We start from the raw sequence: 24,046 nt of genomic DNA on the forward strand, positions 1-24,046 counted from the left end.
GGGGTCCCACCCAGGAGGCCTGCGGGTAGCTGTAAGCGGGTGGGACCTGGGGGCCATCTCCCCTGCGCCTTAAGGGGAACTGGGCCTGCTGTGGGCTGCAGCTCGGCCTCAGGGCTCCAGGATGGTTTGTGGCGGAGCCTCCCAGGCGCCAGGCCAGGCTGCCTCTCATGCTGAAAACCTGGTCCCGGCCTGGGTCACTTCATTCATTCCCCCATTCGCTCACTCACTCATTCATTCACTCACTCATTCATTCACTCACCCATTCACTGACTCACGCATTCATTCACTCATTCATTCTCTCATGCATACATTCATTCATTCATTCACTCACTCACTGACTCACTCACTCATTCACTCGCTCCCTCTCCTGCTCGAAGCTCTGGCTGAGGCCCCACCTCCCAGGGCCAGACCCCCTGCAGGTGCTGGAAGCCACACAGGAGAGCCTGGATGACCAGGGCACATGTGTTGGGACAAGGAGTTGGGTCATTAGGCAAAGGACTTGAAGCCGTGGTGGGCGCTACGCTGCGGGGTGAGGGGGCCTCCAGGTGGGGTAACGAGTGGGGCGGGGGACTCCTCACATGGTTGGAGACCTCGGTGTGCAGGTGAACCAGGCTGCTTCTGAGCAGGTGCGAAGAGGAGATGGTCTCACCAGAGGCCTCGCTCGTGAAGCCGGACCATGGCTGGGAACCAGGGGCCGGGGCTGCTCCCTCGTTCAGCCGTGATGGAGCCGGGCCCTCTGGTCGCTCATCACCCGCCTTGGCTTGTGACCAGCATCTACCCGTGTGACTCCAGGGAACCCAGAGTCGCCAGGGGGTCCTTGTGAGCCAGAGGAGACCCTCAGTCAAATCCCCCAAAGATAAGACTGAGGCCACACCTGAGGTCACAGCTGGAGATGGAGCCCAGACCCCGCCCACAGCCACGCCCACAGCCAGGTGGGACCCTCCCTCACTAAGAACAGGAAGATGCAGTGGCCCCACGCCTCCCGTGGGCCCCGGTCTTTGGGTTGTTTGAAGGGTAAAGCGGAGAGCAAATGGTATTTGTGTAACTCATTTCAAGGACCAAGAATTTCCAGATGCTTCCCCAGGCCCCACCTCCCCCGATCCTGGCCCCAGATGCCTTTCTCACAAGCCCCCCTCTGGGGCAGGAGGGCAGCTCCCTGGGACCCCCAGGGTGGGGTGGGGGGAGGTGGAATTTCTGGCTGTGCAAGCTCCACAGGGAAGAAGGCTATCAGATTCCTGGAAACTTGGAGCGGTTTTCCAGGCCAAAGGCGGCCCCACCAAAGACAAAGCAGAATCCACCTGAGAAGCTCAACCTCCAGGCCCAGCTGGGGAAGGGGCATGCAGGGGGCTCCCCAGGGCTGGGCGGATGGGCGGGGAGCCGACCCCCCACGTGAGCACTGAGGGCTTAGGGGGTGGTTGGATGGACCATGAATCGATGAATGAACAAATGACACCATCCAACATTTATTGAACCCCGTGCCGCGCGCATCCCCCATCTGAGCGAGACTCGGGGTCACGGCAACCTGTGGAGGGGGATTGTCACCCCACCTGACAGGTGGGAGATGGAAGCGCAGCACCACATGGAAACCTGCCCCACGTTGCTCACGGGTGGGTAGCAAAGCAAGAGTGCGTCTCCTGGTTGGTGGGCAGGAATTCCACCACACTGCTGTGTGCCCGGGAGGGGAGGAGGAGGGGGGAGAGAAGGAGGGAGGGAGGGAAGCACCGTCTTTGGAATACGCGACCTTGACCTCGAGGTCCTAGTTAGCCCTCTGCAGGGCCAGCACAGGGAGCACACCTTGACCGCATCTGGTGATGCTTCGTGCTCGAGCAGCAGCAGTCCGCCTCCAGGGGACCAGACCTGAGCTCGCGCAGGTGCGCTGGGAGACTCAAGGCTGCAGACGGGGAGGGGCCAAAAGAGCAAAACCTGGGGGAGGAACAAACGCGGTCCCTCTGAGAGGAAACAGATCAGTGGGGGTTATTCCGACAGTGGAATCCCACCGCTCAACAGAGAGCCGTCTCCAACACAGCACCGCGGGGAGAGGAGCTCCTGCGTGGGACACTGCGAGCACATATACGGCACAGACTCAGTGGCAGCCTTTGTTTATGGACACAGACTGACGTCAGAGCCAGTGGGGACAAGGGCAGGCCGGGGCTGGGAGAGAGGCCAGGGCTGCATCCGCGAGGCTTCACGGTGCCAACGAACTGCAACACATGCAAGATGCCAACATCCGCCTAACCTCACGGCCACGGGCGCAGGCGCCGGGGACATGGTTTCCCACGGCCTGAACTGTCTCATCATCGAAATGTTTTAATTTAGGATCCATCTCTGATGGCAGCAGCGTCCTCCTGGCGGGTGGCAGGAGCCAGGGTGCCTGTCCTGAGCCTGCCTCCCTGGCTGCGGAGCCTGGAGGGCCCCAGACTGGCTGGCTCTCCCTGCCGTGGTTTGAAGCCCACACGCCCACCTGTGGATTAATTTATTCGGGAACTGTGCACCTAAACGTCCATGGAAAATAGAGCACTTTCCCGACGGGCTTGACACGTGAACAGAAGCGACGGGATCTAGGGTGATGGCTGTGTACACACGAGCCGCCCCCGAGGAGAGTGGCCGGCCCCCCGGGCCTCAGCCTTCTCAGCTGTGAAATGGGTGAGGAAGGACGCTGTGCTACTGCCTCACAAGGTCGTCCTGGAGAAGGAGGGACCGTGTGTAAAGGGCGAGCGGCTCACACAGGCCCCGCGTGTCCTAAGTGACCAATAAAGGGGAGGACAAGTCACCCCGTGAGCTGGAGCCCTGGGGACACCAGGCCCCGACTGTGAGCACTCTCCTCCCCGCAGCCCCCTCTGCAGGCCCAGAAGAGGGGATCTCAGCCCAGCACCTCCAAACAAGCAAGTCAGCTGTGGCACAGACTCCCAAACAAAAGGACCCCTCCTCCTGTGACCCAGAGCTGCGGGGGCAGGGGCAGGGCGGGGGCTGGCGGCCCTTCTGCCCTAGAAGAAGCTGCCTGGCCTTCCCTCTGAGAAGGGGTCTCTGGCCACCCCCTGGTGAGCAGAGCACTTGCCTGTCTAGCCCAGCCCCACCCTGCCCTGCCCCGAACAAGGCCCTCCTCTGCTCTAGCAGCGCCCATGGCTCCCCAGTGCCCTTCTAGATCCTTGGGACGGAGGAAGGGGAAAATGATCTGGAGCTGGAAGTTCGGGGCCGTTCCTGGGAGCATTCAGCCCCGGCTCCTCGCCCACGGGCACAACCAGGATAACCCTGCTCCTGTCCCCCCGGGCGGCCAGGGGTCTGGAGAACCCAGGGTGTGGAGGGACAGGAGGAGGAGGGACAGTCCCCACGGCCAGGGGACCCAGAGGGTGGCTGCCTGGTTTCAAGGCCAGCCCCGGCTATCACCAGCTCTGGGACTGGCAGGTCCTCAAACGCCTGATCTCACCTTGAAATGAGGTGGGCACAGGACCTCTGGCTGGGCCGGGCCGCAATGAGGGCTCCCCGGGGGCATCCCTGGGGGCGCTCAACACGGCACCTGCACAGGGAGACCCACATACCCCATGCGCAGGATGGAGGGTGGGGGTGGGTGGCAGCCCTGCAGTCCTACAGCCACCATGCAGGCGCCTAAATACCCAATGAGAACGACTGCGATGGGTTGCAATTCGTGTGTTACAGTTTAACCCCCAGGGCTGCAGAATGCTACCTTACCAGGGAACAGGGTTGCTGCAGATGGGTTTGTTAAAGTGAGTTAAAATGAATCGTTCTGGAGCCGGGTGAGCCCCTAACCCAATGACGGGTGTCCTGATAAAAAGGAGACGGCGGGGGGCAGGGCAGGGGCGGCAGAGCCAGGCCCACAGGGAGAAGGCACATGAAGTGGGAGGCAGAAACCGAGTGATGCTTCCGCCAGCCTCGGAAAACCAACCCTGCCAGCAAACCCCCGGGAGCCAGAGTGGAAGCCTGGCAGAGGCTCCCTCCAGGCCTCAGGAGAAGCCAGCCTCGCAGACTCCCTGACCTGACTTCTGGCCTCCAGAACCAACCAGAGAGAGTCAACTTCTGGGGTTCGAGCCCCCAGCCCCGTGCTTTGCTAAGTAGCCCAGGAAATAGCCAGGGCTGGTGGCAAGGAAAGCTATGGCCACCAGCACACGTGCCAATGTCGCCGGCTGGGTTCAGAGGAGAGAAATTGGGTCCCTCTGGGAGGTGGGCCGGGGGCTGGGCGGAAGCTTAAGTCAACGGGCAGACACAGTCTTCAAATCCCTCCCACGGGTTCCTCCCTCGTCAACCTCGGCTCCTCCCAGCAGCTTTCAGGAGCCTCAATACCACCCTGGCTGGGACGTGCATATTTTCACCCCAGCCTGGACCTCCCTGCTGGGCGCTGACAGCCTGTCCCAACGCCCGCTCTCAGCCTGGTCACCTCCATCCTAAGGTCACCATTTGCCCACCCCCAACCCGGTCCTCTCCCTGGGAGGAAGGCCCACGCCCGCTGCCCATCAGGCAAGCCTGGGCCTCCACCCATCCCCTCGCCTCCAGTCTCGCCACCCAGGGTGATGGGCCGGTCCTCCCCCACCCTCCTCCACGCCACGCCCAGGGTCAGACACCTGCCTCTCACCTGGATGGCACAACAACCGGCCGGCCGACAGGTCCACCTGCCTGGATCCCCCTCCTCCAGACCAGCTTCCCAGGTGCTCAGGTCTAACGTGGGGCTGGTCCCTGACTCCTCTCTCAGGGTCCACGTTCAAACCAGCAAACATCCAGACGGCTCTAATGGCCGCCACCCACCCTCCCATCAGGCCGTCGCCTGGATCTCGCCTGGATCACGACAGTGACCTGACTCTTCCCGAGCAGCTCCCTGGGCTTCCACCCAGACCTCCTTGCTGTTCGCGAACCACCGGCCACAGGGCCTTTGCACAGTCCCTCTGGAGTTCCCCAGACACCTACCTGGTTCTTACACCTTCTCAAGGTTTCACCCAAATATTGAAATTGCTGACCAGGCCCACTTCTGACGCCCCCCCTCCCCCGTCATCACCTCTCTCCCTCTCACACCACCTGCGTATGTAACTGGTTTCATGTCTGCTTCCTCCCGCTAGTTCCAGGAGCACAGCGTTTTCTGTTTCACTCATTCAAACATCCCCAGTTCTTAGAGCAGCACTTAGCACATAGCAGGTGCTCAGTCCACACTGGCTGAACCTGTACATCAGAGCGAAGCCAAGCAGACACGACGCAGGCTGCCTGCGCTCGGGGTTTTCTTTCCCCTCTTCTAACAGAGTAAAGACGACGCTGCCCACGTCGCCAGCCTTCTCCCTGCACCTGTGGGGGTGAGCTAACCTACTTTACCTGCCAAGGAGGCCTGCTGGCTCTCCCGGGCACTCTTCCAGAGCCGCCTCCCCGGGTGGGCCGGCTGGCCGAGTGCGGCTTGTTGAGAGCAGCCTGGCCGGGAGGCGGGGCAGGCCCAGCACCTGGAGGGTGCCCGCGGGAAAGCACCTGTGCCAGCTTCGGGATGCGCGGGAGGAAGGCACTTGGCGAGGCTGGCATCCCAGAACCCCGAGGGAAGGTCTCTGGGCTCTGGAGGCTCGTGTGTCGGAGGCCCCGGCCCTCGGAGTCCCACACCCTTGCGTCTACACCCCTAAGCCTTCTGGCTTCTCTGCCCTCTGTCTTTACGTCCCACCCCCCCTGGGAGCTCCTAAGTGCCTGGAGGTGGGGGCCGCTGGGGCTGGAAGATCCAGCGCCTCCCCAGGATTTGGGGTTGTAGGGACCAGGGTCTAGGTCTGGCCCGCCAAGCCTGGAGCCGCTCAGGCCTGCATGTCCCAGAGCTGAGCTCCAAGCCTCTGAGACTTGCCACGGGCTAAGAAGAGCTTTCCACACCGTGTCTAGGGGCTGGCGTGTCCCAGGTGCTCCACTGACACTCAGGTGCCTCGTTCCAATCCCAGAGGCTCTCCAGGCAGAGGGGTCTCTGCCCCAGGCTGCTCAGGGCCAAGGCTGGATCCCAAGAACAGCCAGTGTTTAAGGTCAAGGTCAGCAGTGCCCAGAACTCATCTGCTGTGGATGGAATGAATCGTGTCCCTAAAAGACAGGCTGAGGTCCTGACCCCCAGGACCTATGAAGATGACCTTATTTTAGAAATGGGGTCTTTGGGAGTTCCTGCTGTGGCACAGCGGGTTACAAATCCGACTGTAGTGGCTTGGGTTGCCATGGAGATGCGGGTTTGATCCCCGGCCCAGCGCAGTGGGTCAGAGGATCTGGCTTTGCAGCAGCTGCGTCTCGCATTCCATCTCTAGCCTGGGAACGTCCAGAGGCCACGGCTGCGGCCATAAAAAGACAAATTTTTTAAATTAAAAAAAAAAAAAATCGGGGTTTTTCTAGGTGGAACTGGTTAAGATGAAGTCCTACTGGATTAAAGTGGGCCCTACTCCGGGGGCTAACATCCTCATAAAAAGAGGAAATTTGACCCAGAGAGACACAGGGACACGGGGAGAAGGCCGTGTGATGGCAGAGGCAGAGACTGGAGGGACGCGGCCACACGCCAAGGGACACCAACGGCTCCTGGCCCCCCAGAGCCCAGAAAGAGGCAAGGAAGGCCCTCCCCCAGAGCTCAGCCCTCCCAACGCCCTGTGTCAGACTCTGGCCTCCAGCGCCAGTGTTGGGGTGGGGGGTCTCCATCCTCTGCTGTTACTGGGAAGCCCAGGTTTTGGGGGGCCTCTGAGGGCGGCCAGTCCCAGGTTGGGGGCAGCTGGAGTGGGAGAGGTGCCCCCGCCCACCTCGCCCACCCGTGAAATGCTGGTCACTCTGCAGCCCCAGCCCCCTGCAAACCACCCAGCCAGGAGCACGTGCATCTCCACGCGAGGGGCGCTGAGCTGACCCCGGCCTCGCGGGAAGGGTGGATGGTGCTGATCTGTGCTCGCGGTCTGCAGGTTCAGCTCCTCTCTGGGGCTCGGTGGTGAAGCCCACGCGGTACCTTGTGCTTGGAAGATGCTATGACGGAGCATCCCAGCATCCCCTCGCCTCCGCCCCGCTCAGGAATCACGGCCCTCCTGTCCCGGAGCTCTGCTCGGCTTGCACACGCCCTCGCTTGTTGGCTCAGGTATGAGTCCCGGCCTCCCCCGCAGCTCCCCGGCCACCCTCGCCTCTGCCCGGCTGTTCCCACCCACCATCCAGCTCAGCCAGGAAACACTGGGCCCCCATACCGCAGCCCCTTCTTCCAAGGCTCTCGGGGGCGGGGTGCTCACCTGGAGGAGGCTCTGACCCTGGCCTTGGGCTACCTCCCAAACCCCTCACCTGGTCCCCTCTCCACTCCCCCCCTGCACGGTCCCCTCCCCACCCCTCACCTGGTCCCCTCTCCACCCCTCACCTGGTCCCCTCTCCATGCCCTCACCTGGTCCCCTCTCCACCCCTCACCTGGTCCCCTCTCCACGCCCTCACCTGGTCCCCTCTCCACCCCTCACCTGGTCCCCTCTCCACCCCTCACCTGGTCCCCTCTCCACCCCCCTCACCTGGTCCCCTCTTCACCTCTCACCTGGTCCCCTCTCCACCCTCTCTCCTGCTCCCCTCTCCACCCTCTCTCCTGCTCCCCTCTCTCCTCAGACCTTATAAAAAGAGCACTTGGGTAAATCCTACCTCCACCTCCTCAGTAGAACAAATGCCTGGGGTTGGGGGGTGGCTCGCTGGCTCAGAAGACCCACCCAGCCTCACACTGGCCCCACGGCCTCCTGGCCACTGCACCCTCAGCATGTCACACCCACCTTCTGCTCCCCCTGGGTGCCCCCCATATCTGTGTGCTGTGCTCAGGTCACTGTCCCAGGGCCCACAGACTGCCCAGGGCACTGGCCACCACCCCGCGCTCGCCCTGGGCCACTTTACTGCACAAACATTGTTTCTACCGGGCGCTAGACGGGTCAGTGGCATTTACATGTTCGTGGTTGGTCCCCAAAACATCTGCTCCTCACTGGTCCCCTCCCCTCTGAGCTCCGGCTCACAGCAGGAGCTGCACAAATACGTGGGACATAAGCGACGCGGGAATCCCCCCAGTCCCAGCACAGTCCCAGGAGTGTCACCCAGAGGAGGCACGAAGAGCAGGGGGTGGGCGGGGGCATCCCCTCGGGGAAAGCTGCCGTGAAGGAAGGGAGGGACTGGGAGAAGCTGGTGCCCCTGTGCTCAGAGGCTGCAGAACACGGGCCCCCCAGGGGTCACCCTGTGTGGGCAGAAGAGTGAGCAAGACAGCTCGGTCCTGCCCACACGGCAGGGCGGCCTCCGGGACTGATGGCGATGTGGAGACCAGGGCGTCCGGCAAAGTGCTGAGAAAGGACCCTCAGGCACCAGGACCTCCCGGTTCCCCCCTTCAAGCTGGTCCTCCGGGAAGCAAGCAGGCTGCAAGCTCTCCCCAGCTCCTCTACGCCCCTCCCAGACCCTGGCTCCTCAGGAGGGTCCACACCCACAAAACGCCCCCTCCTACCCCCAATCCTATTGGGACCAGTCTGATCTTTACTTGGAAAGAAAAAGTAAGTAACTTCCAGATAAATTTTTTAAACAAATGGAACTCATAAAAAATACAGCAAATGCTGCCTGCCATCTGTTAGACAGTAGGTGGTAGAGGTACACTTTTATCGTTCCTGGCACCTTCTGCAGGGTGAAATCAGAGTAGTGGGCAGCAGCGCTAATGCAGTGACAGCCAGGTGCCACCATGTCATGGCTGGTGCATCTGCTCAGCAACCCAGACCCCAGGCCCCAGGTGCCCCCAACAGAAGGGCCCACTGTCCACCTCACATCATCCCCAAGTACAGAGCAGCAGTGCTCAAATAACCCCACGCACAATGCCACCCCATGGCGACACTATGGCAGGTCACCCAGGGGACACTGCCCAGCAGCGAGGTGCAGGGAGCTGCAGGAACAGCAGAGTGAGAGCAGCAGACACGGTGAAAACACACGCTTCCCACTGACACGGATGCAGAAAGAGGTGAACTGGTCTAAGGGAGGAAAATCAGAAAGGCGTTGGCTCTGGTTGAGGGGCGATAGGGAAGGGGCCCGGGGCCTTGCACGCCTCAACGGGTGTGGTTTACACCCTTGTGTGTGTTTGACGGAACTCACCGACTCACGTTATGAGGGGCACATTTTGATATACCTGTTTCATCTCAGGAAGATGCAGACAAATGCACACAAGTACAGAAGTCTGGTTCGTGGGTTTTGATTTTCACAGGGGTAGGCGTTAGCGCTTCTGAAATGACTGTGTGTATACTGTGGGGTTCAGCAAATGAGTAAACAGAATAAGGGTAACGGGAGCAGGCTACTCACTGTTGGGCAGGGGAGTTAAAAATAAAGAAAAGGGGAGCTCCCTTGCGGTACAGTAGGTTAAGGATCCGGCACTGTCACTGCAGCAGTTGGCATCACTGCTGTGGTATGTGTTCAGTCCCTGGCCCAGGAACTTCCATCTGCCTCAGGTATAGGAAAAAAGGGGGGGGGGGAACTAGAATGTTGTCTAAGGATCAGAGCAAACTCATAATCTTATGAAGACATATGATAAATGGGAGTTCCCACTGTGGCTCAGTGGTAACAAACCTGACTAGTGCCCATGAGGACACAGGTTCAACCCCTGGCCTCGTTCAGTGGGTTAAGGATCCGGCGTTGCCATGAGCTGTGGTGTAGGTCACAGAGGCAGCTCGGATATGGGCACCGCTGTGGCTGTGGTGTAGGCCAGCAGCTGCAGCTCCGATTCAACCCCTAGCCTGGCAACCTCCATATGCCGCGGGTGGGGCTCTAAAAAGACAAAGAAAAAAAAAAAAAAAAAGACATACGACAAATGGATGATATGCACACATACACACAGGTGTTCCCCTGTAGGTACCTGCCTGTTTCTATATCTATGAAAGTCTGTCTCTCTATTTCTGTGTGAATATAAACTTCCTCTTTCCTTTATCCCTCACCCTCCCCCCATCAATAAGAGGAAAGGTGTTCGCAGCTCTGTTCACCCAGACCGCTGGATGTAGTGACGCCACAGTCACAGTGGGCACATCTAGTGTCTGGCTCGTGGCTTCTAAATACCTCGGAGAGCAGGCTGATTCCAGGGCTGGTTCACGGAAGGCACAAGAGGAGGCTGGGCCGAGCGTCCGCGAGCAAGTACAGAAGGCCTCCAAGAACGATGGGCACCCGGCAGAAACACACAGGCCAGCTCAGAGGGCCCCAGTGCTGCGATCTGGGCCCTTCAGGCATCAGAACAGTTGTCATTGTGGATGACAATCGGTTCGATCAGGTCAGCCCTCCCGCATCCCATTGGAAGGAAGAAAGGAAGGAGGGAGGAGAGAAAGGTCTTTGTTACAGAAGAAGAGCAGCAGCAGCTTAGAGACCCCGGGGAGACGGGGCTGGCGAATGATCGGCGACGCTAACACGCATGGGTACACGTTTGAGGAGGACAGACTGGTGTGCCCTCCAAGTACCTTTCTAAATGGTATTCATGACAGAAAGCAAGCAGGACCTTCACAGCGAGGGAAAGAGGCAGACCTTCAGCAAGTGGCCCCGAGATCAGCAGGACCGGGCTGGCCCACAGCCTCCCTCCCCACGGGGCGCACGGGGGTTCCTGCCCCATGTAACCGTGAGGAAAGCCGGGCGGACTCGAGGGGAGGGCGTTCTACCAAACAGCCCCCAGCACTCTGATGTCACCAAAGACACACGACAGGTGGCCGAGAAGCCTTGACAAGCACACACAGCCTGTGATCCTGGAGCTCGGCCCAGAAAGTGAGACGAGGACACAGGGCAGCTCTGGGGACACACAGGCTCTTGGCGAAGCAATAGTATTGTGTCAACATTACAGTCCTGCGCTGCGAGTACCTGGGAGAATGTCCCTGTCCTGAGGAAATGTACACTGGACACGATGTGCTCTCAACAGGCCGGAAGAAAGCACGTACGCATAAATGCAGGTGGACAGAGGGATGGCCGGACAGGTGGATGGGAGGAGAGCGGGGGAGGGGCACCCCCCGAGCAAATGGGCAAACGTGCCTGAGTGACAGGTCTCCGCGAGTCCCTTGCTCTATTTTTGCAATAGTTCTCCCAACCAGAACTCATCAAATGTTTCTGAGGATAGTGGGGACCAGCACAGCCACCTGTCGGCATCTACTGGACACCTGCCCACTGACCTCTGCAATTCCGCTCCTCGAGGAAGCCCAGCATGGATGGGGAGACACGTGGGTCCCTGGACACACACAGAAATGTCTGGAGCCAAACTGGACACGACACGAGGCCCAAGGAGAGCAGAATAGATGAATTCACTGTGAATTCACCCAACAAATTCTGCACAGAACTGAGAGTGCAGCAGCCAGATGGACCTCATCAGCACAGAGTCAGACCTGAAACAGTCCCGGTTCCTGGCAGCCAGTGAGGCAGGGGCAGGCCCGGGGTGTCTGGAAGGGGGCTGCCGGGAACTGCCAATATTCTATTTGGATCTGGGTGCAGGTTTGTGGGTCTTCACTGAGCTGAACACAAAATCTGCGCCTTTTCCTGCATACACAAAATATTTTAATAAAAATTTTAAAATTAGGAAGTCCAAGAAAAAAGTCTCCTATGTACTTTCTTTTTAGAGCTGCACCCATGGCATATGGAAGTTTCTGGGCTAGGGGTTGAATCAGAGCTGCAGCTGCCGGCCTACATCACAGCCACAGCAATACCCGATCCTTAACTCACTGAGCGAGGCCAGGGATCAAACCTGAGTCCTCACCTGAGTGCTCATGGATACTAGTCGGGTTCTTTTTTTTTTTTTTTTTTGCTTTTTAAGGATGCACCCGAGGCATATGGTAATTCCCAGGCTAGGAGTGAATCAGAGCTGCAGCTGACAGCCTACACCACAGCCACTACCACAGCCACAGCAACGCGGGATCCAAGTCACATCTGCAACCCACACCACAGCCGGATTCTAAACCCACCGAGTGAGCCCAGGGATCGAACCCGAATCCTCATGGTTACCAGTTGGATTCATTTCCACTGTGCCAAGACAGAAACTCCCTATGCTTCTTAGAAATAAAAAACCATTCAGTTTTCCATCAGTGAGGAGAATGTTCTGGACCTCTGGGAAGAACAGTGTCCAGGGAAGGAGGCCAAGGCAGTGGGCAAGAGGGCCGAGCAGGAGGCCAGGGACTGCCCGGGGGGCCCTGGTGCAGGCCCGTCCACGCCATGGGGCAGGGCCTCCTGCATGCTGGGCCCTGGGCCCACAGTCGCGTAGGATGAGAGTGGGTGCCCTGGAATTCCAGGCGATGCCCTGAATGAAGTGTGTTGAAATGAGCCGAGTCCTGCCTGGCCCAGGCACCGAGCCTCCAGCCCCACCTCTGCCGATGGAGCCCCTGGAGCTGGGCAGCTACCATCCGTGCACATGAGCACACGCCCAGACTCCCTTCATCCCAAAAGGTGTCTGTCCTCCGGTGCAAAGGAACCACAGTCCAGGGTGCAACGAGAGCTCAGGGCACCCCGTTTTTCGTGTGCTCTTCCCAGCCCCACACCCCGGAGGAAGGCAGACGGAACAGCCCCGGCCACATTCCTCCACCGGGGCCGCTGCAACCTCAGGCCCCAAGCCTGACCCACATAGCTGGGGGTACGGAATGCCCCACGGGGCCCTCAGAGCCCTGGAACTGGGGGGGATGGGGGGGCGGCACCAACCGAGAGTCTCACGCCCACCAAGGGCCCTCCCCTTGGGTCTCTGACCTGCCCATCCCGGGAGGCCCAGCGGGAGCTGGGAACCGTGTGGAAATCAGGCCAAAGGCGAGGCTGGCTCTGAACTCTCCATTTACTGGACAGCATCCAAACCAGGACACCTGCACGCACCTGCCCAGCACTGACTCTCTCACCTGGTAATTCTTTTTAAAGCTCAGGAAGAATAGTAAGAGCCTAAGAGACACAGGAATGAGACGAAATCCTTCTGTGTTTGTTTTCTTTCCACCACCATCTTCCTACCAAGAGTGGACCAGCCCACACTCGGCCAAGTTTCCAGAAGGAAGAAGCCAACGGGGTCCGGGAGGCTCTCCCGTGCGGGGCTGTCCTGGGAGGGCAACAAGCGATCCCGTCACAGGTGAAGACGTGAAGGGCTCCTGCAGGGCACGGCCAGCCAGGCAGCCCATCTCAAGGACAAATGTAGAAAACAGAGCTTCAGTATTTGCCCAGCCATGGAATTCACTTAATCTCCCGGCATAAAAAGGAGAGAATGCATTTTGTGTGTCCCAGAAGGGGGCAAAAATTCCCCTGGGGCCTCATATCTAGGAGGGGACCCAGCCCCGGGAACAGGTCAGGATGGGACAGTGAGCCTCGGGGAAGCTGCCGCAGCCAGGCGGGGCCGGCGGGCTTTGCGGGAAGGAGTCCAGTTTTGCTTCATCTGTAAGTAAACAAGGTGGGTCTTGAAAGATGAGTGAGAGCTTATCCAGGGGGAGGGCAGAGTGGGGTTCCAGGCAGAAGCGGCCCACACCAGGCCATGGGGCACCGGGAGATGAGTCAGGCTGCGGAGGTGCCAGCTGGGCGGGGCTCCTGGGACTGCGCAGCAGGCGGGACCGCCGGGTTTATATCAGCACCCGGGCGGCCGGGCCGGCCCAGTGACCTGGCAGCATGTTCTGTGCACTGCTTCTTCTGCCCGGGGTCCTGAGCACCGCCCTGGCCGGCCCCATCTCTGGCCCCGAGGAGTGTGCCAAGGGCTCAGTGGTGTGGTGTCGGGACCTGCAGGTGGCGACAAGGTGCGGGGCCGTGGGGCATTGCCGCAGCACTGTCTGGAGCCAGCCCACCGCCAAGACCTTGCCCTGCGATGTGTGCCTGGACGTGACGGCTGCCGCCAGCAATGGGCTGAACCCCGAGGCCACAGAGACGGACATCCTGGCTTTGGTGATGAAGACCTGTGAGTGGCTTCCCAGACAGGGGTCTTCGGCCAGGTGCCAGGGGATGGCAGAGGCCCACGGCTCAGCCATCCTGAGCATGCTCCACGGGGACCCAGGCAGCGCCCCGGCCCAGGTGTGTGTGGCACTCACCCTGTGCCAGCCACTGCAGAGGAACCTGGCTGCCCCGGGGCCGCTCTCCAAGGAGGATACATCCAAGGGAGAGGCCCCATTCATGACCAACGGGCCCCTCAGCTTCCACCCTGTGCGGACTGCTACGAGCTTGGTGTGCCAGGACTGCGTCCGGCTGGTCACTCAGCTCCAGGACGCCGTTGGGCCCAGCCTGTCCTCCCTAGCAGAGGTGACCACACAGGAGCAGTGCGAGTCCCTCGAGCCGAGCCTGGCTTCACTCTGCAAGAACTACCTCCGCCAGTTTTTTGCGCCCATCAAGCAAACACTGAGGTTTGTCCCCCCGCACGAGGTCTGCAAGAAGGGGGGCTTCTGTGAGGAGCTGGAGGGACGGGGCCGCTTGGCTCACGTGGCTTCGGTGGACAGAGTCCCCTCCCTGGAGCTGGCGTCACCGAGGCAAGAGAAGGAGCTCCAGATGAAGGCCGGCGTGATCTGTGACGTGTGCCTGCAAGTGGTCCAGAAGCTGGGCCACTGGCTGGAATCCAACAGCACCCAGGCCATCATCATCCACGCCCTGGACCGCCTGTGCTCGGCCCTGCCCGCTCCCCTGGTCCGAGAGTGTGTCACCCTGGTGGACGCCTACAGCCCGACCTTGCTGGAGCTGCTGACCAGAGTCACCCCAAAAAAGCTGTGCACGGCCATCTGGCTGTGCAGCAGACGGCGGTGGGCCCGGGACGTCCCGGAGCCCCCTGCGACCCTGCTGCCCCCCCTGCTGGACAAGGAGAGGCACGGCGCCTTCTGCAACGGGTGCAGGCGGCTGCTGGACCTGTCTGCCCGCAACCTGGAGCAGAGGAGCACCAGGCAGGTCCTCCTGAGGACGTTCAAGGGCGGCTGCAGCATCCTGCCGCTGACCTACATGACCCAGTGCAACCGCTTCGTGACCGAGTACCAGCCCCTGTTCATCGAGACGCTCAGGGACATACTGGACCCCATGACCCTGTGCACGAAGATGGGCGCCTGCCACAGGCCCAGGACCGCGCTGCTGGGCACCGACCAGTGCGTCATGGGCCCGAGCTTCTGGTGTGAGAGCCCGGAGACGGCTGAGATGTGCAACGCCGTGGAGCACTGCCAGCGCCACGTGTGGAAAGTGTCGCCCTTCCACACCTGAGAGCACGCGTGACCCGGCTGCCCGAGACCCGGCTGGGGCCAGCACCCCCCACCCCCCGGAGGCCCTCGTCTCCTTGAACCCCACAAGGACCCTATGAGGTGGGTGCTGTCCCCACCCCCATTTCACAGATGAGAAACTGAGGCTCAGAGCAGGGAGGGTGGAAAGAAGCAGTCTGTCTTGACCACCGGGCCCCGTGGCTTGGCCCTGGCACGCGTCACCCATGGCCTGGGATGAGGGGATCGTGCCTCCCCCGATTCCCCATCACTGTGCTGTTGCTGGTGGTGTGGGGCCTGGCAGTGGCCGCTGGTGCCCCCTCTTCACCTTGGTGACGGGGGCATGGCTGGGGTGAGCGGTGGCAGGGAGAGGAGGGGAGGAGTGGGGCTGTCACGGGCGGAGGGCCGTGCCTGTTCGACCAATTGGGGGGGGACCAGGTCTCATCCACAGCCACCATCACCTGCTCAGGCCAGAGCTGCTCTCTGGGGTGGCCTCGAAATGCACATGAGGTGTGAGTATCTGTAAATCTTCCTGGGGAGCAGGTGGGGCTTCGCTCACATGCTGCGAGGGGTTCCTGGGCTCCAAGCAGCCCACAGCAGGACCCCTCCCTGTACCCCATGCTTAGGCTGCCCTAGTGACAGGCAGGAGGCACCCTGCGCCCTAAGCAGGGAGAGGAAAGAAAGCAGGCCGGGTGCTGGGCAGGCTGAGCAGACCCCTCCCCCTGTCGGAGCCTCGGCTTTCTCATCTGTAGAATGGGGGTGATCACACCTGTCTCATGGGGACACTGAGACAATGTGAGGAGATGTCTGCGAGCTTCCTCCCCCCAAAGGACCAGCATCCATCCGTCTGCTGGGACCAGCAAGACCCAGCTCAGGGTCCCCAGAAGCATCTGGCTATGCAAGTGCTAAATAAACTGCAGGCTTCCTCCAAACAGCATTGGCTGTGTTTTCGTTCTCATGAGGCCCGGGTACAGGGCAGCTGCAACACCCGCTTCTCCGGCCCCACCCAGGCGCCCTCTCCTCCAGGGAGCCTTCCTGGGGCTCTGAGCCCGACCTAGGTGCCGTGCCCGCTGTGGTTTCCCATTGTGCCAGACTGTCACCATCTGTCTCCCCAGGACACCATGCACCCCTTGAGGACGGCCATGGGTCACAGCACGTGGGACATGACCCCCACTGTGGCCCATGCCAGCACAGGGCTCTCCGGGAAGAGCCCGAGAGGCTGCAGTCACACGTGCCCTTCTCTGGGACAGGATGGAGCTGCAGCCCCTCCTCGGGACACCCGCTGACAGTTGTTTGGTAGGTCACAGCTTCCTGGGACATCACTGGTCACGCATCACTGGTCAGCCCGTGAGAGGGCAGGAGGGGGTGAGACCCGTCTCGCAGGTGACAGTCTACGCAGCGCTGAGATGCCATCCCATCGCCTTCCCCCAACCCAAAGCTCCCTGCAGCCGGCGGACAGGGCGGGGTCTCCACACGCCCCCTCCCTCTGCCCACCCCACCCCTGGGCCTGGGAACCATCAGCTCGCACCAGCCCACGTCAGAGCTGTGACAGCATGTAGGTCCAGATGCATGGCAGTCATGGAGGACGATGACCAGTGGTCATCCCCCACCCACCCACCTAGGGCTTCCCACTGCCCCTACAGCACATGCCCGGAAAGCTCTGCACCCTCCACAACCACCATCACCGCCCCATCGCACAGAAGCGGAGACAGAGACCAGAGAGGTTCATAACTGGCTCAAGATCACACAGCCAGTAGGCGACAGTGCTAGGAGTCCAGCCCAGGCAGGAGTGGGCGCCAGGGCCTGTGTTCCTGACCTCACACCCACGGCACCCAAGAGGCTGGGTTCAAGTCCTGACACCACCACTCCATGGCCTTGGCCTCAGTTTCCCAGCCCTGAGCCCATGCCCTCTGCCCCCTGGGTCCTCGGAAAGATGGATGATGGATGACGTCTGAGAAGGGCCCCCCCCCGACGCCCTCTCGGTCAGGACGGGGGCTTTTTAGCCTCTTCCCCCACTGGCCACGTCTTTCTGCATTTCTAGGCTGCCTCTTAGAAGACCTTTCACTGTTTTCTTTTTGCATCTCCTCCCCTAAGACGCGCCGAGGTTTCTAGGTCAGATACGGCTGATCTACTCCCCCGAGGGTCTTAACCGCTGCTCCCTTATCTACCCTCATCACATTCCTTTCCGATTAGAAAGCCTGGCGGAGGCGGCGGCGGGGAACTGAGCTGCTGAGGCCGTGAGAGCAGGCGCAGGGCGCGGGGACAGCCAGATTCAGGGAGCCCCATGAGGGCACCCCGGGGGACGGAGGACCTCGGGGGCACTCGTGACTTCACAGGGTGTGTGGCAAGCGTGTGGCTGTGTGCACACTCATGTGTGCACAGATGGTTTGCACAGAGCCCAGAGTCAGGGCTGGGCCAGCCCCAACTCGCCACAGCCAGGGCGCGGGAGCAGGCCAGCTCCGCGAGCTCCTGGTTCAGTCTCCATCTCCCAGTCTGGGAAATGGCCCCAGCAGCCCTGAAGACGAATCTGGCTGTGGATGTGCTTCCCGGGCCAGGGCCCGCTCACTGGGACCAGTGTAGTAGACGCCTCACCCAGGTCCTGCTTCCTCCATCACCGCCCCAGCCATCGCCCACTTCTCAGCGCAGTGGCCCAGGCCTCTCTGAGGGTCGCTCCTTCCTGGAGACCTTGTCCCCATGCCACCTCCCGGCGAGGCCAGGCCTGGTCTGGTCCCCACCCTGAACTTCCCAGCCTAGCTGCCAGCTCATCTCTCCTTAGCTGTTACCACCATGGGACGGCCTGTCGATTTCTCCATGGTCAGCCTCCCTTCTGCACCACGGCCCCGAGGGGGCAGGGCTTCTGCCTCAGTGGTCCCTGCTGTGTTCTCACCTCCCAGGACAGAGCCAGCTTACAACTGGGTCCCGTGTTTGTTGAGTGAATTAAGGAACGCTGGCTCCGGGGACCCCCATCTTCAGCCTAAACCCCCCTCTGATCTGCTCTTTGTGGGCAGCTTCCCACCAGGGCTGAGTGTCTCCACGGAGTAGATGGCTCTGAAAGGCCCAGCCACGGCCAGACCCCCGGCCCCCAGGTGTAAAAAATGACAGTCATCCTTCAATGAATGAAAATGAACTAGTTCCCAGCCGCCTGCCCAGGGTCACTGCACACACAAGGGCATCGTCCAAGGCCTGGGGGAGGCCACGGCCAGCTGGGCTGCGTCCTGGGGTCCACGGCTGACATCCAGCCTGGCCTGTTTGCACAGAGGTTGGCTTCCTCCCCAAACAGCCAAGCAGACCCCGGGAGGGGGTCGGGGGTGGGGGGGCACCCTTGCGCCTCTCTGCCAACGCCTGTGTCACCCAGCACGAGGTGGCCACTGTCAAAGGCCAGGGTCCTGAGCCACGCGCACACTTCAGCTCCTGGATTCACCCACCTTCCCACTCGCTGCTGTCCCCACTCGTCCCACTCATACCGCAGGGGCTCAGGAGTTGGGGTGGGGGGCAGGCAGCTACCCCTGTCTAGAGTCCCCCTTCATTCTGCGTCACTCCCTGCCAGGGTTCGAATGCTGGTGAGGGAGGGAGGTTACAGACCCCGGCCCAGCAGGCGCCAGTCTCTGTGGCCCAGAGAGGGAGCGGGGCTGGCCCTGCTGTGGACTCCAGGCCCAAGCTTGAGCTTCGATGGCATTTAGGGTCCAGCCAGACACAGGGGCTGGGGAGGGACACAGGTGCATCTGATCACTCCGAGGAGCCAGGGGCCGGAGCCCCACCCGCGAGGCAGGAGGATTTGCTCTTCCCTCCCAAGAGGCTCCTAAGTAGCACCTCGCTCCCCCCACACTAGCGCAGCTGCCTGGAACACGACCCTGGAGACAGACTGTGCCAGAATTCACCGCAGGACAGCCAGGACTCCCCACACCAGGTGCGCGTGTGGAGGGGCCGTGCTGGCAGCAAGCGGCTCCCGAACGGGTCCCACTTCCCACCTCCTATCGCCATGGAGACCTTCCTTGTCTGGCTGCCCGACCTTCATGGACCAGCCTCCCGCCTCCCCAGGAAGGCTGCCCTCATCGCCCCATTGTTCTGAAGTCCCCAGATCCACGCATCCAGGCTGTTACTGAGGTCAGGATGGGATGTTTCTGGAAGAGTCGGGGCATCTTGGGGCCACGCGGCGGAGCAGAGGGAGAGCAGGCTGTGCAGAGGGACAGGGTGGAGTCTGGCTTTGCCACTCACTGCTGTGTGGCCTTGGGCAGGGTCCTCAGCAATGCTGAGCCTCAGTTTCCGGAGAGTATAACGCGGATAAAAGGGACTCCCCCCCCGGGGCACCTGTCGGGGATTAATCGAGGTACCGCCTCCGAGCTGGGCACACACAGCTGAGATGCCTGCGCCACCCCATGGCCCACCCAACTGGTGTCTGCAGGTTCCCGCAGCTGCAAAACACTGGAACCTGGGCCAAGGCCAGAGGGAGACCTGGGACCTGAGCTCACCTGGATGGCCTGGGCAGTCCTTTGGTCAGATGTCCCAGCGGCTCCCAGAAGACCCTCCCACTGAGTCAAGGCTAAGCTACGTGATTGGCTGGGAGAGTCTGATAGACACGGGGCAGGGCAGGGGCGGGGGGGGGGGGGAAGCGGGGAGGGAAGAGGCAGTGAGGGACTCAGAGAGACTGTTCTCCCTCCAGAAAGTGCCACCTGTAAGGCTTAAAGCACACGTCGATAACCAACCCCGAAGGACCCCCCAGGCTGGCCGTGGGTCCTGGGAAGGGCCTTTCCAGAGCCGGCGAGAGGGCCACACAACCCTCCAGCACCCCACCGCTCAGGACCACCAGGCAGCCCCGGGATCCAAGCCTGAGCTCGCCCGGCTGGAAAAGACGTCTCGGGAACAGCAGGCTCCACCCGGAGATTCCAGATAAGCTGCCCTGGCCCCCAGCTGTCCTGTCGGGTCTGCAGCCACACGGGGGCCCAGCAGAGTGAGTCCCCAGGGAGGTGCTTCCTGCCGAGCGGGTAGGAGCCCTGGCATCGGAAAACCATGTCACCTGGACACCAGCCCGGCCACCTGCCTCCGCACGGACTGGATCAGGAGCCGCGGCAGCTGCCGACCCTTGACCTCGACCCCCCCGAAAGAGCTCAGGGTGGACAGCAGGGGGAGGACGCTGGGCTCGGGGGAAACTGGCAGAACAGGTCTTCAGAAGATGTTATGAGCCTGATTCGCGCTTGTCCTCGTATCTAGAAGGGCACTGAAGTCCCCCATGGTGACGTCTGCTCCGCGTGCTGGCAGTGACCTTCACGAGACCAGCCACAAACCTCCATAAAATGTCTGCTCGGCTGCATGGACCGCCCCCTCCCCCAGCAAATTCACGTCCACACTGGTCTCCCTTTGCAGTGGCTTTTCGAAACTCTGAAATGCTGCCTCTGGGGCTCTGGTCCTCGTCTCACCCCCCCCAGAAAACTGTATTATGTATGACTGGGCTGCTTTACCACAGAGCAGAAATTACCACAACCTTGTAAATTAACCATACTTCAATAAAATGTTAAAAAAAAATTTTTAAAGCAATAAAAAGGCTATTAGAGGAAAAACTTAACTCTCAGCATGTAAGCTGTGCCTGTTTTTCCAGACACTGGGGCATATGGAGGCAGAGCACAGACCCTGCTCCCCAGGCCCGGGGGTCGGGGACAACAGCCTCTTCCAGAAGGCGGTCTGGTGGTGCTGGGAGGATACAGCCACTGCCACCCCCTCCTCTAATTTCTCCAGAGGTCAGAACCCCAGGCCACCTGCGGGAGATCTCAAAATTCTTAACTGCTGACAGCTCCATAAGCTCATTTGAAAGTCCTCCCCCGGCCAAGCCAAACAAGCCTAAGATTAGCGCCGGCCCGTGATCCGCAGGCCGGGCGTCTCCCCATGGGATTCCGAGCCTGGGCCTCTGACCAGTCCCAGCTCAGAAGCCCAGTCTGTTTCTCTCTGATGCCTCACGCAGCCCTGGAAGGCGCTAGAAGCCCTCTGGTGTCCGGTTCCCGATCAGAGGCTATTAGGTGTCACGGAGCCATGTATGTGGGACAATGGGAGTGACCCAGAGGAAGGGACGGCTTCAGGCTCCCAAACCGGTTTCTCAGGTTGACCTTCCCAGGGGAAGGGTGAGATTACAGAACCACAGGACAGCAGGAAGGGCCCGGGGGCCCTCCCGGGGTGGTCAAGGGCATGGGATGGAAGTCCCCTGTGTTGCCCAAAGCCACTCAGGCCAGTCCTAGGAATGCCACTCGCTCACTCCACAGCCCTGAAGGGACACGGATTGGGGGCAGCCAGAAAATCTGAAAACACAGGAGTTTCCATCATGGTTCAGCGGGTTAAGAACCCAACTAAGATCCAGGAGGACGCGGGTTCGATCCCTGGCCTCGCTCAGTGGGTTAAGGATCGGGCGTTGGCCTGAGCTGTAGTGGAGGTCGCATAGGCGGCACGGATCTGGCGTTGCTGTGGCTGTGGTGGAGGCCGGCTGCTTCAGCTCCGATTCAGCTCCTAGCCTGGGAACTTCCATGTGCCACAGGCGCGGCCCTAAAAAGCAAAACAAAAAACAAGGCAAACCAAAACCCTGAAAACATGAGGCTCTCACCGCACTGTGCCGGCGGCAGGCGACGCTCGTGTTCTGGAGTCCGATGGAAAGAAGAAAGCAGGAGAGAGGTCATGGCAGGCAGGCGGCCCCGGAACCCCCCGCAGAAGGCTCCACCCCCACCTCCCCCCAGCCCCTAGGCTCCTAGGCTCAGCCCACCTGGGGCCAGGGGCAGGGGCAGGGAGGGGTCTGTTCCACCCTCCTGATGATCCCCCCCCCCGACGTGGGCCAGACAGCGCCCGGCCAGCTGACCCAGGAGACAGCACCTGTGCCTCCAGGAGATGGGCAGCTGGGGGCTGGGGGCTGAGGTCCCTTACAGCCGACCTTGGTGCTGGCCCCGATGGACACTGGCCGTGATGGGCACTGGCCGGGGACCTTCCCAGGACAGGTGGGAGCTGACTCCGCAGGTCCTGGGTGCACCCTTTTGGGATGCTGAAGCTGTGGTCCCTTCTCCCGCTGAGACCTCCTGGGCAAAGTCGTCACCCACAGGGCGCATCCAGGCAGCCCCACTGGGGCGAGGAGGGCAGCCGAGAGGAGGGGCTGCTCCAGAGGCGCTGGGTGATGCCAGGGAGCGGCTGGATTGTTCTGAGCCCCGGTTTACCCACCTAGTTCAGAAAGCTGTGTAGACCTGGGTTCTACAGCCAAGGGGCAGGGTCCGGCGTCCACACGGGGCAAAGGAAGTGAAGCCAAGAGGGTCAAAGGGACATCGTGGGGTCACAGAGCACTGGGCCAGGATCCCCCAAGCTGCAGAGAGAGCGCCCCATCCTCTCTGCCCTTGCGGTTCCTGCCCTCAGAGAGATTCTTGAAGAGGGTGTATCGCCCCACTGTTCAGACGAGGAGCCAGAGGCTGTCCAGCACCTCAGCCCCCACCACCCCCTTCTTACGCATGCCCGGGAAACCATGAAGCACCATGGTCACCAGCTGGGGTGGGGCCGGGAGCCAGGCTCCCGAGAAAAGCCAAACATCCCGTCTGCTCGCGGGGCCAGCAGCAGCCTCCCAGCCGACTGGGCTTGTAGACCTACAGACTCCTGGAAGGCTGGAGGACTCCAGAATCTTCCTTTTTTTTTTTTTTTTTTTTTTGTCTTTTGCCTTTTCTAGGACTGCACCCACAGCATATGGAGGTTCCCAGGCTAGGGGTCAAATTGGAGCTGCAGCTGCCAAGCCTACGCCAGAGCCACAGCGATGCGGGATCCAAGCTGCATCTGCAAACTACACCACAGCTCATGGCAACGCCAGATCCTTAACCCACTGAGCAAGGCCAGGGATTGAATCCGCAACCCCACGGTTCTTAGTCGGATTCGTTAACCACTGAGCCATGACGGGAACTCCCAGAATCTTCCTTAATAATGGTGTGCTGGTGCCAGCTCACACCAGGTCACACCAGCCCTTGTCAGCTTACACCAGCTCAATCATCTCACACCAGCCACACCAGTCACACCAGCTCAATCAGCTCATGCCAGCTCACATCAGCTCACACCAGCTCCAAACAGCTCACGTCAGCTCACACCAGGTCACACCAGCCCTTGTCAGCTTACACCAGCTCAATCATCTCACACCAGCCCACGTAAGTTCACACCAGCTCAATCAGCTCATGCCAGCTCACATCAGCTCACACCAGCTCCAAACAGCTCACGTCAGCTCACACCAGGTCACACCAGCCCAAGTCAGCTCATGTCAGCTCACACCAGCTCAATGAGCTCACATCAGCTCACACCAGGTCACACCAGCTAAATCAGCTCACATCAGCTCACACCAGGTCACACCAGCTCCAATCAGCTCACGTCAGCTCACAGAAGGTCACACCAGCCCAAGTCAGCTCACGCCAGCTCACACCAGCTCATGCCAGCTCCCATCAGCTCACACCAGCAAAACCTAATGCCTACATCACCACCCTGCTCCCATCAGCAGACAGCATGACTGTCCTGCAGAGAGTGTGATTCCTGCTCCCCAAGAAACGAGCTAGACTCCTTTGACCTATGACGTCATGTTTAGAAGTTTCCCGTGGGGTAGAGCCACGCTCTCCGCTGGCCTCCACAGGCCACCCGGCATAGAGCCCCAGCCGCTCTGTTTCTCAGACTCTCCCCATGGTCTCCCACTCCAGGACTTTGCAGGGGGCATCCCAAGTCCTCTCCAGAGCTGTCCGCTCACTCTGGGGCTCCTCCTGAAGTCACCATCAGATGCCGCTTCCTCCAGGAAGCCAGTCTAACCCCTGGTCGGGCCTTGCTCCGCTCCTCTGCCCCCGGGACACCCGTCTGCCTCACCCTGGATGGAAGCTCTGGGAGGGCAGAGGGCTGGTCTGAGTCCAGGAGAGCACCTGCAGGGGTAAGTGCCCAGAATACGGGGCCGAGGGAGAGCGGGGTACAAAGAGGAGGGTGAC

At 60.8% G+C, this 24,046-nt stretch overlaps 2 protein-coding genes across 51 annotated transcripts in view; one reads left to right on the top strand and one right to left on the bottom strand.

The window, feature by feature from the left end:
- Nucleotides 1–24,046, bottom strand: part of SORCS2 (sortilin related VPS10 domain containing receptor 2) — a 507,067-nt gene that overhangs the window by 245,181 nt on the left and 237,840 nt on the right. The window contains exon 1 of one of the 48 annotated variants that reach the window (XM_084971439.1): nt 19,926–20,134. The exons of the other annotated variants lie outside the window; for them this stretch is intronic. Within the exon in view, the coding sequence (XP_084827565.1) occupies nt 19,926–20,098 (173 nt within the window). The 5' untranslated portion in view covers nt 20,099–20,134. Of the gene's footprint in view, nt 1–19,925; nt 20,135–24,046 lie in introns of those variants that run through there. 48 annotated transcript variants of the gene reach the window in all.
- Nucleotides 11,701–16,021, top strand: PSAPL1 (prosaposin like 1). Of its 3 annotated transcripts, none has more exons than XM_084971544.1 (2): nt 12,672–13,327; nt 13,654–16,021. In XM_084971544.1, exon 2 carries the CDS (start codon nt 13,813–13,815, stop codon nt 15,094–15,096), a length of 1,284 nt encoding a protein of 427 aa, XP_084827670.1. In that variant the 5' UTR covers nt 12,672–13,327; nt 13,654–13,812; the 3' UTR covers nt 15,097–16,021. The 3 variants fall into 3 exon arrangements, with proteins under 3 accessions (XP_003482388.2, XP_084827670.1, XP_084827669.1); XM_084971543.1 differs by having other exon boundaries at nt 12,974–13,314; XM_003482340.4 differs by having other exon boundaries at nt 11,701–16,021.

This window comes from Sus scrofa, chromosome 8 (genome assembly GCF_054392235.1).
Source record: "Sus scrofa isolate SSC_HxYL_T2T_F1_AM1 chromosome 8, Sscrofa_HxYL_maternal_Yorkshire_Landrace_v2.0, whole genome shotgun sequence".
Taxonomy (NCBI): domain Eukaryota; kingdom Metazoa; phylum Chordata; class Mammalia; order Artiodactyla; family Suidae; genus Sus; species Sus scrofa.

Bases quoted from the DNA above. Each gene is read 5' to 3' on its own strand.
- PSAPL1 (XM_003482340.4), top strand. From the start codon at position 13,540: ATGTTCTGTGCACTGCTTCTTCTGCCCGGGGTCCTGAGCACCGCCCTG.